Source organism: Polypterus senegalus, chromosome 1 (genome assembly GCF_016835505.1).
Source record: "Polypterus senegalus isolate Bchr_013 chromosome 1, ASM1683550v1, whole genome shotgun sequence".
Taxonomy (NCBI): domain Eukaryota; kingdom Metazoa; phylum Chordata; class Cladistia; order Polypteriformes; family Polypteridae; genus Polypterus; species Polypterus senegalus.
In genome coordinates, this window is record NC_053154.1 from 181,455,789 (window position 1) to 181,472,950 (window position 17,162).

The 17,162-nt window shown below is 36.1% G+C and overlaps 1 protein-coding gene across 2 annotated transcripts in view; it reads left to right on the forward strand.

Moving 5' to 3' along the window:
* LOC120535895 (mitochondrial glutamate carrier 1-like) overlaps positions 1-17,162 on the forward strand; it is a 129,420-nt gene that overhangs the window by 56,629 nt on the left and 55,629 nt on the right. For both annotated transcript variants that reach the window (XM_039764060.1, XM_039764069.1), the window contains 3 exons: positions 11,538-11,641; positions 14,650-14,775; positions 16,099-16,154. In XM_039764060.1, the coding sequence (XP_039619994.1) occupies positions 11,622-11,641; positions 14,650-14,775; positions 16,099-16,154 (202 nt within the window). In that variant the 5' untranslated portion in view covers positions 11,538-11,621. The remainder of the gene's footprint in view (positions 1-11,537; positions 11,642-14,649; positions 14,776-16,098; positions 16,155-17,162) is intronic.

Consider the following 17,162-nt stretch of genomic DNA (forward strand, 5'->3'; position numbering starts at 1 on the left):
TGGGTTTTTCTTGGGGTATTCAGGTTTTCCTTCCATATCTTCAATGACAATCTGGATTGATTAATTGATCATTGCAAGTTGACTTTGATTGAGTGTGAGACTGGGCCCTGTAATGGATAGGTTCTCTGTCCAGGGCTTTTTCCTTGGACTTCGATTAGGTGGTCTTAACAACATTATATATTATTTCCAGTAATCACATTGTCCAGGGCTTTTTCCTTGGACTTCGATTAGGTGGTCTTAACAACATTATATATTATTTCCAGTAATCACATTCAACAAACTGAGATTTGTTATTAAGATTTTTACTAGGAAATTTTGTGCCATTACAGCCATCACATTACAGACTTTTCCAAATATATAATAAGCACTGTGATTTTTAATTAAGGAATACACTGCAGCAACAGAACCATTTCAACCACTACATTAATATCTAAGGGAAATTTTCCTGCAAAGAATGTTGCTCAAAGTGCTTTACAATTTATCAATTGTATAGTTACAAGAAAAGAAAAAAAAAAAATTAGATAAACAAAAAATAATAATAATAATGATGATGATGATGAATATGCAACAAAAATAAATCCATAAGAGATTACATGACATAGATAAATAATTAGTAGAAAAGTACTATTTGTATGTATAATATCATGTTGTAAATCTCTACAAATGGGTATGGTAATAAGGTCAGATGTTCGGGAGGACAGAAAAAACAAACAAATAATAAAATAAAAAAAACCTCTAGTTAAGCTGGGGAAAAAAACAAACATGTACAGGGTTTCCAAGGCAAATAAAACGCCCAGCCCCAACTAGCATAAATCTGCCTAAATCATTCCTTGTTGTTTCCAGGCTTTTCCCCAGATGATTCAATGCAGAAGGATTTGTGGGCAGCTGGGGCACTTACCTTTATTCAAGTATGACAGGTGGCTGAAATGTTCTCAGCTCTGGCACTCAGCTACCATCCCTAGAAGATATTTTCACTACCCGCTGCAGCAGAAAAGATTTGCAAAGATCCAACCAATCTGGCCATAGCATTTTTACTCCTCTCTCCTCTGGCAGGCGCTTCAGTGCCGTGAATACCCGACCAGACTGAAGAACAACTTTTATTCCATAGCAATCAGCCTATTAAATGTATAGTGACACTGCCCCTTTCTAAAACAGAAACCACCACTGATGGAACTGAACATCTGCATAAACCACACCTAGTCATGTAGAACTCATGACCATTGGATTGACTGTAATCTTCACTGTAACTTCATATATTTGTGACTTCATTCTATTTATGCTTACATTTTTACCTTTACATTTACTCTGTGTATATTTGGAACAGTTATTAGTAATGGTGCTTCTCATAGTTTAATGTTTTCTTAGTTTATCATCTAATCTTATATACTTTTATCTAAGGCATCTATAGGCTTGCTCCAAACGATATTTCATTGTATCGTACAGTGATAATAAGGGTATCTTGCATCTTGAATGCTTCTAGGATATGGATTTGCTTTCAGTAGGGAGTCCGGGAGTTGCATCCATACAGGAACATTTATATATACACCTTTTGGTAGACCATAACCATGGTTGTCATGCAAAGATTGTAGTTATAGAAGACATACTTGTGTCCACATTCAGAGGCGGTTTTCAATTTCTCAGTCACAGAGGCTTTGCTAGTGATTCCCCTACCCGAGGCAGGGGAAGGATTGCGTGTTCCCAAGTGTTGTTTTGCCAATCTTCTTCATTGTCGGATCTGTGTGCTATGTCAGCATCTTGGAAGTGCTGATTTCCTGGCCCATCAATGAATATGCTAAGGATAAAGACTCAACCAGGTGAAAAGCTATGCTGGCAACATCGTCAACATACTAGAGATCACAGATGATTGATGAGAGTACAATTAAAATGTAGCTATAAAAAAGCTATGTTAAAAAGGTGAGTATTTAGCATTTGTTAACATGTTCACACAATTAGCCTGGTGAATCTCAATTGGTAAAATATTCAAAATTTTTGGTTCATAACAGCAAAAGGTGGCTTCACCACTTTCTTTATTCTTAACTCCTAGAATAATGAGCAGACGACTATTAGAAGATCCAGTAGTGTAGGGAGGTAGGTATTCCAGGATATAGGAGGAGCAAGATTATTTAAAACTTAATGTACCCATTAGCAGTATTTAAAAATCAATTCCAAAGGACACAAGTAACCAATATAATGATGCTTTAACTGGTGGGATATGCTTGACCTTAAATAGATTATGTTTAAATCAATACAGTATGTTACAGCAGTGGAGTTAGGACTGGAAGCACTAGATTCAAGGATATCTCTTACAATCTTACCATTGCATCATGTAGCTACTCATAACCATTTTTACAACTGCATTTAACTGACTTTGATGTTCATTTTCTTAAATATCATCTGAAGTATTTACTGTTTGTTGCTATATTCATGGTGTGCTGTTTGGTTTGTATGTTATCTGTCTTGTCTGTAGTCTAAAGAAGATATGAAGACAAGAGTCTCATTGTTTTGGGTATAAAGCTTAAATTTATACTCTTTGTATTCCTTAGAAAGAAAAATTAACTGAGATTGTTCTGGTGAAGCTCCAGAACAGACAAACATAAATCTAAATTTATGATTGACCAGAGTTTGATTTCTGTAGGAAAGAAACTATTGACATAACCAGTAGTTCCAGTTTTGAGTAATGCCTTCAGATTTACCAAAACTATCATTAGATTATATTTGATTAGATTAGATAAACTTTATTAACCCCATGGAGAAGTTCATACACAATTAAAATAAAGCACAAAGTAATATTAAGTTAAACTGCAAAATACAATACAATGAGTGTAGATGTATAAGTATGCTTTGCAATGAATTGGTGCCCTGTCCAGGGCTGTGTCATATCCTTGCCCGGTGCTACTGGATTAAGCTCCAGTCCTTGAAATTTGTAATAGGTTAAGAGAATCAATGGACAAACAAAAGTAAATCCAGCTGCCAGTGTAGGAATAAAACACAAAAGAGAAAAAAAATAACCTTTAAGAAGCCACAGTCATCAATAAAAAAACAAGTCTATGTGGGTCATGGCATGCTAGGGTAATTGTACATAACAAGAGATGGTTTGAGGCTGATAAAATAAAAGAATTACAGTATTTACTTTCTGAGATGTACTTTCCAACATTTTCATTAGCTATAAGTTGCTCATATTGCAGATATTGAACATATGTTATTACTGTAATTGTAGAACATTTACCTCCATCTCTCCTGTTGAAACTGTAGGCCTTTTTAATAAGAAATTCAAGTGTACCTACTTTGCCAGCTTCCGGCTTCAAACTGAAATATGAACATGAATTGATTTCAAGATATTTCTGGTGCATTTAAGTAACCTGATATGGAAAAAAAATACTGTGAAAAATTAACAGAACTGATGCTGTGCATCTTTCTCTGTCCTCTTAAAATTTGTTTACCAGGCATATTTATAGTACTTATACTTGTTTTTTTTTTCTTAAATTAAGCCACATAGTCCATTGAATAACAATGGGCAGTGTTTGCCTTTTATTAAATTTTTCTTATTGATGTTGTTTCTGTCTTGCATCAAATAGTGTTTCAAGTGATTATTTACAGCTCTATATGCTTTAGCCTATGATAATAATTTTTTACACCTTTCTTTGTGATTTTTCCACTTAACACTGTTGCTGGTTAATGTCCCAGAGAGGTTTTGTTATTGCATAATGTATTCATTACAATTAGGTACACAAATACATAAATTGGGCAACACTAGATACAGGTCTATGTCAGTTGAGCGTGATAGTTTACTGCTGCAATAATTTGTGTGAATACAGGTTATTGTATTATTCTCAGCTTAAGGGCTAATTCATACATACATGCATAAATACATACAGTACATTCACATTACAGAATCCCCAGCTAACTTGTATACACTCACCGAACAAATTATTAGGAACACTGTAATAAACCTGGGTAGGGCCTCCTTTTCCTCTCAAAAACAGCCTTAATTCTTCATGGCATGGATTCTAAAAGATCTTGGGAACACCCCTTTGAGATTCAGGTCCATGTTGACATGATTGCATTATGCAATTTCTGCAGATTTATCAGCTGCACATTCATGTCAATCTCCCTTTCTACCACATTCTGAAGGTGCTGTATTGGATTCAGATTCAGTGGCTGGGAATGCTACTGAAAAAACACTGAAATCGAGTGTTCCCCCTAAGCTGGGCATGTTAGCAATCACTCATACATTTTAGGAGCATTGCTCACAAATTTTATATGGTTGCTCACAAAAGTACTTGACTTTCAAATAAAATTAAAATATAAAAAATAAATAAAAATTAAATATACTAAATCAGCTACCAAGCCCAATCTAAACACATTTCAAACCAAACTTGGCTGTATGAAACAATCTTTGCTGTTGTTTTTTTGTCACTTTAACCATGTCAAATCTAAAGGGAGTTCAAGTAAATGGTGTTTGGTGTTTGAGATGGAATGGTTAAAGGAATGTCTTGTTAAAATGGACTTCCTGCATAGTGCCAGGCAACACGTAATTCTGGGATGAATTTTTAACTACTCGGAGACAGTTCATTTACAAAATATTGTTGAAAGATCTTTTAACAAATGGACCTCAGGAAAAGATGGAGTGACTAGAAAGTGGATCATATCAAACAACATTTAAATAAGACATTTCATATTGATCCAATGAAAAACTTTACAATCAATAGAAAGGTTTGCTGAAAAAATCTTAAGAGAGTCTAATGAAGAACGAAAATACAGAAAAAAACTTACGCAGTAAAAACAAGCAACACCCGACGAGGTAAAGGTTTTGATAGATATCATTTTACTGGCTGTGAAAATAAATTCTTCCATGTTGGCAGTTTGGGATATTCTGTGATCATGCTGCCAAATATGTGAAACATTCCTGATCGCTGATGAAGTAAGAATAACGCCTTAGAGTTAATTGAGGGCAACAATCAAAAGCAAAGTGTTAAATGAAATTAGAAAATCACCCTACATTTGATAATCGATGAATGAACTGAAATAACATAAATTTTATATATTAAATTTAGCAATGAAAGCAAATCCATTCATAAAACAATGTTTACTGGCATAATAAAATTATCAGCATATGATAGTTTATGTAATCTTGGGGCTATTCAACAGTTTTATATGGAAAATAAGTTAAATGTAAGTCAGATAGTAATGTTCACCTTAGATGGCACATCAGTCATGTAAGGCAAATGAAAAGGTTGTTGCTGCTGTTTTGTGGTAATTCATTCCATACTTAACAGACTGACATCATGTGCTACATGGTAGGGACTTAGGTATAGATGATGCCTCGAAAGACATTCCCTTGACAAGTGATGCTTAGACTTTGCCAAGGACTATTTGACACAATTTTCAGGTCATCGGTTAAGAAATCAAAATTTTAAGAAATTGTTAAAGCTGCAGGGGCAGATGTATTTGGGTTTAAACCACTAAATGAGATCAGGTGGCTATCCAGATATTTCACAATAAATACTGTGATTAGGATCTATGATGTATTAGTGAAATACTGCCAAAAATGTTTTAAGATTGCAATGATCTTATTCACAAATACTGCTTGGATTTATTACAAAAGACAGAACACCTTTTTGCTGTCTATACTATACTCTGCAAAGAGGTATACTTACGACTTTGGAACCTTTTCAGTTTGTCAAAGCAGAAATGAAGAAACTTAGGTCACAATATTTGGGAGACAAGGCTCATTTCCAGTAGGAAACATGAAATTTGCTTTCTTCATTTCAGTTTTCAGTTAAAATAAAGTCAATAATCACTTTTATCCAGCAGACATGTGACCATATGGACAATAGGTTCCCAGACAAAGAATTGAAAGATTGGTTTGTGTTTGATAAAGAATGTTTCTCTACACCCGAAAATCTGGAATTTTTTTCATTAAGTTTTGAGAAGATTTATAGGATTGCCATTAAATTCTGCACTATGTTGAGGAAATATTGCAACTCCTGGAACTGTACATTTTCAGATATGGTTACATTTACCAAACAACAGGATTGCTTCCATGAGTTATTTTCACTATTGGACGTTTGTGGCACATTCCAGGCCTCAGGTGCTGACAAGGGAAAGAGGATGCAATCTAATAAACAATAGAAAAATAAAAGTTTAGAAATTGCTTAGATGCCAAGCATTTGGAAATCATAGACTTACACTTTTTAAAATTCTGCAAAGACTGTTAATGTTGGTTGAGTTTATAACTTACAGAAAACAAAACAGGTCAGAAGGGAAGTTGAATATTCAGTGATTTATTTAGTAGAAATAAACTTTTAATAAAAAAAAAAACTATTATATCAGTACAATTAATTTTTTGATATTTAACATTAAATATGCAATAAAGTAAATAATCATGAGCTCAGCAGTTGTTGCTTTTTAGAACTTTTTGCTCAATCTAAAAAAAATAAATGCATGCACCAGACCACTCCTTAGAGGGAATTTTGTTGAACTCATTGCCATGTTCATAAAACCAATTTGAGACAACTTTTGCTTTTTGACATGGTATATTATTATGCTGGAAGTAGACATTAAAAGATGGGGTAATAAAGATAAGGAAAACAGGCACAATGCATGCCAAGAAAGCATTCCCCACATCATAGCACTAGCACCACCAAGCAAGGACATTTGACACATGTTGGGTGCAGGGAATAATGCTGTTGGTGCCAAATTCTGAATTCCTTAAACCAGGCTATGTTTTTTGCAGTCTTAAATTGTTCAGTTTTGGTGAGCCTGCAGTCTCAGCTTTCTGTTCTTGGCTGACAGGAGTGGAACCCAGTGTAGTTTTCTGCTGTTGTAGCTCATCCACCTCTGGGCTTGACATGTTGTCCAATTTTAAACACTTTTCTGCTCACCTCAGTTGTGTAGAGTGGTAATCTGAATTACTGTAGGGTTTCTGTAAGTGCAAACCTGTCTGGCCATTATCCTCTTACTTCTCCCATCAAAAAGGCATTTCCTTCACAAGTGCCACTCATTGGATGTTTTTTTTTTTTTGCTTCATTCTGAGTAAACTCTAGAGACTGTTGTGCTTGAAAATCCCAGGAGATCAGCAATTACAGAGATACTTAAATGACTGAGATCAAGTGTTTGATGTAAACATTAAGTGAAGTCCATAGCCTGTTTCTGTATGATGTAATGCATTACGCTGCTCCCACATGATTGGCTGATTGGATAATTGCATGAATAAACATGTTTACAATTGTTTCTAATAATTGCCTAGTAAGTGTATATCCAGAATGTCAGAGAAAAACTGTAGAAAAAAACAACAGGGAGAACATACGAACAACACATGAACAAGTGTTGGAGGCAAGATTCAAACTAATATGTCTAGAGCTATGAGGCCACAGCACTTTCCATTATACTGACCCTACAGTTGTACAGTTCTTAAATATTTATGATAAAGATTTCCAGAATGCTTGTAATGTGAGAAGGGTGACAAGAGCAATTTCCTCACAGGAGCAGCTTCTTATTTTTGACTCCATTTTTGATCACTACCTACATGGTACTTTCACCATCACCTTCTGTTATGTAAGCTTTGTCTTTATTTGAGAGTGTCCTGCGATGGACTTGCTCCTTGCCTCCTGCAGCCCTGCATAGGATAAAGTGTACTGAGAAGATAAGTGAATGAATAAACTGCTAGAAATATATTAAGAACTTATTTCTGGTTGAAATGTACTCCTTATTTATCCTACTGAGAGGTATATTTTTAACATACTTTTAGAAAGATAATTATGTGCATTACATTATGTCTAAAATATTATTTACTTTCTTTCATCATTTCATTCGACATTCCACCTGAATCACTATTTTGATTGATTGCCAAGGTACAGTATATTGCAGTACCCAGTGGCCTGAAAAATGAATAAGAGGTTGGAGAAAGGGAGAGAAGCTTAGGAAATGATGTTCCTCTTGCATTGGCAATACCCATTAGCATTGTGACAATATCTATAAAGCATGAACTATGTGATGACAAAGTTGAATTGAATATAAGCAGAGGGAATTCATTGCTCTATTAAGAGATCAGTTGTAAAGAATAATGAGAACTTTTTTGCATTTAGACACACACACAAAGGCCTGTAACTAAAAAAGAATCACTGTGCTCATTTTCTGGTGGATGATCACAGGCCATCATTTCAGATATTCAATTGCAATCTGGGACATGAGAATTGGCATGTTTGTTTACTTATACTTTTAGAAAGTGATGGGCTGTGAGGGTAGCTGGCCTGCTTTCAGACTGCTGGATATTTATTTTATGTAAGAAGGATTGTGAGAGTCTCAAGGAAGTTTTATAATTAACGTGAACTATTGGTACTTCACTTTAGGCAAAGCCAAAGATTAATGAGACTTTTGGTAAACTTCCTACAAAAAATTTGTTTGAGTCTCTCAATATATTGTGATTCTATACATTTGACCTAAATCAAGCTAAGTAACTCAACCAAGAAACAAAATACATCAAAGACTACAGAAACAGAATAAGTGCTAATATCTAAACACAAAGGACATCACAGAACGCTGAGAAGACAAAATAAAAACATATACCACCAAATCAGTTGTTCAGAGTTTGATTACTTTTCTGTTTTTCCAGATAAACAGGAAATTTTACTTTGTAGTTGTTTTTACAAGTATTTGGGGTATTTTGCCTAATGCACTTTTGCTTTTTAGGCTAAGCAGGACTTGTGATATGATAATCAGCTAAATTGTGCCACAGTTCAGTTCTTTAGGAATTTTTTGTGGTCATTTTTATCTCACCAATATTTTGCTGCTACTTGGTGTTATCATCACATGCCAACATTTTGGGACAGGTTACTATGTTGGCTCATGTACCTGGGAGATGTGTACACCACTTGTGTTTAGGTAATATGTCATCTTTATAAGAGTGAGTTGGGTACTCAGAAAGTGTGTGCAGTATTCAAGTAAAGGAACAATTCCAATCATAGGAAGTAATTTTTAGAGGTATTTTACTTTGGGCTTTTACTTTTTCCTGGCTCTAAGCATCATCTAACCATTTTGATTTGGTAATAAAGTTCAGTTATCTGGGTAACAACCCCTTCCTGTGACTATTTTCTGTTATTTCTGATTAAAAGTACAGTATATTCTGTCTCACATTCTAAATTCACAACAAATTTCATCCTTCTTTTATGGAAGAATTAAAATGGATGGGACAGTTTGTGATGAAGCTGTCTTTAGCACAGAATAGATAAGATTCTTTTCCTGAAGCAAGATTTAACTGTAGTTTTGTGTTGTATTCTGGGTGCTAATCCAGAGTATGATTGTAGGTGATTAATGCAGAGTTCAACACTGTCTTACTAAGCTGTGTGCTAGTTTTTAAAAGGAGGTGCTTTCATTTGCCAATTAGACCACAGGCTATTTCTAGAGGAGTGGTCAAAGCCAATCTCTTAGAAGCTTATAGTTACCTCAGGGTGTCCATCATTGGTAACAAGATGCTGCTCTTAATCCTTTATATAATCTTTCCTGAGAGTCTCTACTCTGGAATTTAGAATGGAGAAATGAAAGGGGAGCAAAGACATTGGTATGGATAGACCCTGTGTTACTATATGATTTTATTACACTGTACAATCACATTCATATTACTCCATGGAGAATTTGACAATATTCTTAATTTCTTATGTGTTTGTTTCAGCTGTGGTATCTTCTGCAGTTCATTTTGCACTTATTAAAAAAACCTGATGAACATATATGTTACCAAGACATAATGTGCCTTCTTGTTTAGTGAGCATAGTAATGAGCATGAAAGTAATATTGTGGCAGGATAAGCCTCTAGAATGAAGTCGTGCCTGTGCAAAACCTAAAATATAACCCAGGCAGGCAGTGTTTCAAGAAAATAATCAGAAAATAATCAAATATTAGCGTGTCAATAACCACACCATTCCTTCTCCCAGTTAGTTTAAAAGCCATTTTCTGTATTAACCCAGGTTGGGCCCTTCCTGACGCCAGCTTCCTTTAGCTGCCTTTTACGACACTCAATAGGGACAATAACCATATTCTAATCCCAATTCACAGGGATCATAATCACACCATATTCACTAAAATAACAATTTAGAAACATTTTAATATTTTTTTTGTTCTATCCATGTGTTTAACTAATGATCACTGGAACGCACACCTCAAAACAGTTTTTGTGTTACTTTCCTCTGTTGTCATCTCGCCATATCTTAGTTACGATTCAAATGGAACTTTATGTTGCTGTGGTTTCTTAATGTTAATCATTGGTATTCATTTCTGTTTCACATTTTGTGTATTTACCTTAATTTGTAATTTTATACAATAAATATAGTTTGAGTAATTCTCTATTAGCCTTTATAGTTGTTATTATGTGTCACAAGTCTGAGGCTATACTCAGTGACGAGTGTTAAGCAAAAGTAATTTGATTTGAATTAAACAATGCCCTGTTTTCCACTGCAAGCATTGTGTGCCAAATTGTAAACAAGGATCATGATAAGAAGATTTGTGAGTAAAAACAATAACGAAAACAGGCAAAAAAACCTATATGATCAAGGTTTTTCTGTCTTGCAGAATCCAGGTAAGAATCAGACAGAGATCATCAACTCAAGTGATTTTATGGTTTAAGCACAATTGGATCTGTCATTATTTGAATGGTCATGCAGCAACAATGATAGTAATGTTGCTGCAGTGGAGTAGAATTTTGATGGAATGTGTTCTCTGAGATATATAGACTAGTATATAGATGTTGATGTTTCATTAAATCCCAAACGCTTAAAATGCTGTGGTCCTTTTACCTCACAGCTCTCTATTGACTCATCGTTTTTTAGGAAATTTATTTTATCATGTCTTCAGACTGACAGAAAAAGGTGGGTGACAGCTTTCATTATTGGTCAGGTTGATTCAGTTGATGCATAAAAAAACACAAAGCTAAGTTATAATGTATTGCACTTTCCCCTGGGAGGTCAATGGGCTTGCTGTTTAGACTTTTGACTGAAAACTAAATTCCTTTCTGTGTAATTCTTATGAATACAGTCTGCATAAATGATAATTGGCCATTATATTTGTGATAAACATCATTATAAAGGTGGCTTGAATGTGCTGTAGAAATATGTAGAAGGAAGGGCAGAGAACTATTATAGAAACCTACCATATATGAGTCAGTGCGGAAGATAATTGTGGAAAACACTGTCATCAGAGAGCCACACAAAAGTATTATTAAATGTCATAGCTTTATAGATATGGTTTATCAGGTACATAATATTTAAGGCCCTCATTTTGTTAATTATATTGTGATTGTGTTATTTATTGTTTTTTTACAAAATTTCTAAATGTATACAGGGTATACTGTTTTATTAAGCCTACATTTAAGAGTACAATTGACATGTGACAGGTGTTCCTTGCTCTTGCTCATTAGTTTTAGTAGGAGTTCTGCTGCTTGAACTACACATACAATGAAGAATGAACTTTTCCTTATTATTTCTCCTAGAAACAAAGTCCACTAATTAGTGCTGGGAGCAAATGTGCATTTGCATTTTTTCTTTCAGGACACTGAGAGGAATCAAAGAGCTGCTGTCTGTCTTTTCTTTGTGGCCTTTGCCTTCCACCAGCACACTGCTCAGGTGTATTAAATGGCTGATAAACAAATCAGGTACGATAAAAACATTTTAACTATAGTCATAGTGTTCTTTTCTTATGTTATTTTCTGTTAGGACCTGTGGATAACACTGCATCTTTTTGCAGTTTTTAAAGCTAGTTTTTATGGTCATTTTATATAATTATTTTTCATGCATATTTTGTTTTTATACGTGTTTTGGTGTTTATGGGATTATATATTGATAAGATCACTGAATTAGAAAATTACTAAATTATTATTGTTATTATTATACATAATTTGGCAGATGATGTTTGTTAAAAAGGTTTGACTTCAAGAACATCCTCAGTGTAGTAGAGTGGATGCAATTTGGATGTTAGAACTAAGAAATATCACTTTTTTAACATGGAGGAAAGATTAGTAGATTTCACCTAAGTATTCTCAGAGGAATACAGTTAAAAGACAATGGGAGATTTGTGAAGCAAAGCTGTTCAGGAACCTGTAGCTCACTTCCTAGTAACAGCTGAAGCCAGTGAAGAGTGAGTGAAACACGAAAGTGGTGAGGGTGAAGTGAGAAATGAAATATATAAGATGAGAAATAGCAGACTAGATCAGTTGGAAGAAGGTTGCATATCTGTTGATGTGCAGCCCTCCAGGAGACAATTGTAGCGTTGCAAATCACGTGATAGCAACTAACACTGCTACCGTAAATAAAAGGGTTGTGCTGGTGAAAACAACACAAAGTGGTTGAATAAGTAAATAATTAATTTAAATGCAAAAATAACTACTATGAACTCAAGACAGAGGCACAGGCTATTATCGTGACCATCAGGTTTTTGAGTAAACTGATGATTTGCAAATCCCTTAAGCAACATGGTGCACACATTTTAGAGGACAAAACTCAGTGCCACTCCTCTGGAACATAATTGCACTAGTGTACTAAGTAATACAAATAAGAACACTTTTTGTTTTGAATACAAAATTAGCTGCACTTTATATTCTCACTCTGTCCATTTTACTGGGCAGAGGTAGAGTTTATCATTTAGACAAAGTACATTTGTAAACTGGCTTCAAATGTGATACATGGATGATGGGATGACTTCTGTAGTGGGTTAGGAATACCAATTTGTGAATAATTTCTCTCTGTGTCAAGAAGAGAACATTGGCTCCATGAGCTGACCTGGTTCAATAGGTTGGAAAAAACAGGTTTCTACAGTGTGGAAAAGTAGTTCTGCTTACAGGGCCTCCTAAAAGCCACTACAGTGACAAAATAACTGCAATAACAAAAATGATGAAACAATCATGACATCATAATTTTTACATAGCTTGTATTAAATAATCTTTCAGTATAGAGTCCATGTCAGGCTCTTTCGGTAAATCCAAGGGAAAAGTTGACAGAGATGAACGCAGCAATTAGCTGACGTGCTCCCAGTGCACAGGCTGTTGCCTTCACCAGATTTAGTTGGAGCATGCAGATGTTTGCTAGGTGGAAGGTAAAGGAGAGCAGCAATTCAAAAGTTTCTGGGTTATGCAGTTCAGCAGCTGTGGTAGTCCAGCATGTGCATGCCCAGCAGTTCCAAGGTTTCAAAGGCCAGTATGTGGTAACACATTTCATAAGTTTAAGATAATACTGTTTTTTTTTACAATAAACCAATCAATATTTAACTAGGAGCTTTGCCCAGTAATGCTAGAAAATCTCCTGGAACAAAGTACATTATGAACATTTCTCTTAGCAGAGCCATAAGAATTTTTTTCTCACAGCACAATAATGAAAACAAAAGCAAAATTGTATAATAAAAAGAAAGAAAGGCAGAATGATAATAAATAGTACTTGAAAGAATAATATCTCATAAGCAAGTTATATGAGCACAAAACTTACTGAAGATAAAGTAAATGTTAGTTTAACTCCATGCCTATTTATGCTATTATAAAAAACTCTTTGGCTGTGGCCAGTTCCTTTAGTGGCTTAAATGGGAGATTTTTCAAAACTGACCCACTAAAAGTACAACAGAATAGGGGTATTGCCATGTGAAGAGGGAAAAATTATTTATAAAAATCTAATGAAATAGTATATACATATTTGGTAGTTCCAGACAATATAACTACGGAAGCGCATTAGGGCCATGGTGAAAAAAAAAATACGGACACAGTGAAGAAAAAAAAAATCTAAATGTCGAGATTAAAGTCGGCATGTTGACTTTATTCTCGACATTTCCATTTTATTCTCGACATTTACATCGTGATTAAAGTCGACATTTTGACTTAATTCTTGACATTTCCACTTTATTCTAGTAGTTTATTTTGTCAGTAGAATGTCGCAAACTAAACTTCTTCTTAAAATGATCGTTACACATTGACTTCATGATATTCCTGCTCCATGAACATTAAGAATACTAAGATAAATACTTGATATCTTTTCACGATGAAATGCATTAAAGCATTTTTAAACATGGGTGGCGGGGGGCACGGTGGCGTGGCTGTAGTGCTGCTCCCTTGCATTAAGGGGTCCCCAGGTCTTTGTTCAGTGTAGAAAACTTTATGGCAGGTGTGACGAGGCTCCAAAAAACTGGACATAGAAATGGGTATTACACAGGTTTAAATTAAATTTTGTGTAAATGTTTGGTTCGTGATGTGGTGATCAAAGACACAAACGCAGACTTCAATAGATGTTCTTCTGAGCGGCTTTCTTTATTGCATGCGTGCTGTCTCTATCTGACGTACTAAACCTCCAGTTCCTATCCTTCCTTTTTGATTCTCCACATAACCAATCACCACACGATAAACGTCTTTGTGAAATTAAAACTAGTTATAAACTTAGACCTCAGAGTTTTCAGAACCACCACGCCACCGTGCTCCCATATGCTTTAATACATTTAAAGTTCTTCCATATAATACAGTACACTTACCCAGAAATTATAAGGCAGTATGAACCATGTCTTATTTTTGCAATGTTGAAAAGTACAATATGAATCATGTGTCTGTTTGATGTATACTGTAAAATTAAACAAACTGTGTTGTTCTGTTTGAGACTGGGTGGTACTGTTTTTTTGTTTTTTCTTACCTAGTTTACCTGCAAAACTGATCAATGGAGGCATTGCTGGGCTTATAGGGGTCACATGTGTTTTCCCAATTGACCTGGCCAAAACACGCCTGCAGAACCAGCAGAATGGATCCCGTCTTTACTCTAGCATGTGAGTGTTTGCCAGCTGTTAACATACACCCTGTCTTTAGATTTTCATTTTATTAGATTGTATTGTGTGTGTTTTTCCCAGTTGAGTGTGGGGTTTGTCAAAGGTGTGTTCTTGCTTCTACTTTGTTCAATGCTTGCATGGACTGGGTGTTGGGCAGGGTCATAGGGTCCAGTGGCTGTGGGGCATCTGTTGGTAAAGAAAGATGCAAGGTCTTGGGTTTGGCAACTATGCTGTGATCTTCGCTGAGTGAATGGAGGTTCTGATCGGGGCTCTCGATAGACTGAGTGAGGAGTCTGAGTATCTGGGCTTGCAAGTGCCCTCGATAAAAACATAGATCCAGGCCTTGGGCACAGCTATCAGCAGTGTGTCTGTCTACATAGAGTGTCGACTTTGTCAAGAGATTTACTTACCTCAACAGCGACATTCATGTATCTGGTGACTTTTCCTATGAAGTCAGTAGACGGATTGGGAGACCATGAGGTGTCATGAGGTTGCTGGAAAGGGGTGTGTGGCTATCCCGATATCTTTGCAAAAGGATGAAGATCCAAGTCTTTAGAGTCCTGGTGCTTCCTGTTTTGTTATATGGTTTCAAGACATGGACGCTTTCCTGTGGCCTGAGTTGAAGACTGGACTCCTTTGGTACTGTGTCTCTTCGGAGAATCCTTGGGTACTGCTGGTTTGACTTTGTCTTGAATCAGTGGTTGCTTACAGAATCCCAAATGAGGCACATTACCTGCATTGTGAGGGATCGTCAGTTAAGGCACTATGAAGATGTGACATGATTCCCTGAGGGTGATCCAGATCACAAGGTCCTCATTGACCTGAGGACCTGAGTGACTGGACCAGCCCAAGTAGATGCTCGCATAACAACTGGCTGCTGCAGATAGATGGACATTTTGGGGGGACTGGGACATGTATCTCACTGGGGGGTTGCCAACCAGGATCCCAAACTGTTTTGTTGTTTGGTGGGTGTGGCAACACTCTGTACCAGTGCATGGTCCCCAACCTGACCTAACCTGACCTGGTTGTGTGTGTGACTTGTATTTATGTTCAGCCTGTGATGTACTGGCAGATTATTCAAGGCTATTGTCTGGTTTTTATTTGTTGGTGTAGAAGCGTCAGTTTTGTGTAACAATGTAAAGAATAAATTGGGTAAACAATGAATGTGGAAATGGAGATTTCTGTCTGCATTATTCAGCCAGTCCTTTTTGAGATGAAACTAAAACAGTAATATAATTCATTTTTATAGTTAATAAAAAGAAACAGGGTATTGAGTAAAATGCAGATGAATAAGACTCACTGAGTATATCTGTCTGGTTTCAGGTCTGATTGCCTTATCAAGACCATTCGATCAGATGGATATTTCGGAATGTACAGAGGTAGGTGGATGTCCCTGTCACCTTTTCAGACTAATGGGTGTGTCAAATGTAATCTGTGAGTGACTGGGAAATGAATTGCAGTATCTTACTTTATTTATTATTGCTATTTTCCAATAAATTCACCATCATTTCATCACATTTGCAATTCATTTGCTCATATCAAATCAAAGAGCCTTTTATTGTCAATTCACTATATGTGCAGAACATAAAGGAGTATCGAAATACTGTTTCTCTCTCAACTTCGTAGTACAATAAAGTATAAAAGTATGACATATAAGATAAATTACATTAAAACTTGTAATGTAGACCTGTGTACAATGTGCAATAGTCATTAGTGCAAAAGCCAATTACAGTAAAAAAATGAGAAGGTGCATTATAGAGTAGCTTATGAGAAGTACAAAAAGTAAAACAGTTAGCAGCAGATGTAATACTGAGTCCTTATATAATACCAGCTGAGGTAGGGTACTTGGTAGATAGTGACTTTTGTTATGGTCCAGGGCCAGGGGGCAAGTGGGGAAGGTAGTGGACAGAGTTCAGCATCCTGACAGCTTGGTGGATGAAGCTGTTAGACAGTCTTGTGGAATGGGCCCAGAGGCTCCAGAACCTTTTCCCTGAAGGGAGGAGGCTAAAAAGGGAGTGAAAGGGGTGGGAGGAGTCACCAGCAATGCTAATGGCTCTACGGGTGAGACGGGTGTGGAAAATGTCCCTGTGGAAGGACATTGAGGCACCAATGATCTTACTGGTCGCATCCACTATGCGTTGCACGGACTTCCTACGGGAGGCAGTGCAGCTTCTATACCACACAGAGATGTACTTAATGAGGATGCTTTTGATTGTGCCCCGGTAGAAAGACCACATGATGGGGGGTGGAACTTGTGCTCTCCTCAGTTTGCGTAGAACGCAGAGTCGGGAATGAGCTTTCTTGGCAAGTGATGTGGTGTTATCTGACCAGGAGAGGTCTTCTGAGATGTACATCCCCAGGAACTTGGTGTTACTCACCCTTTCCAC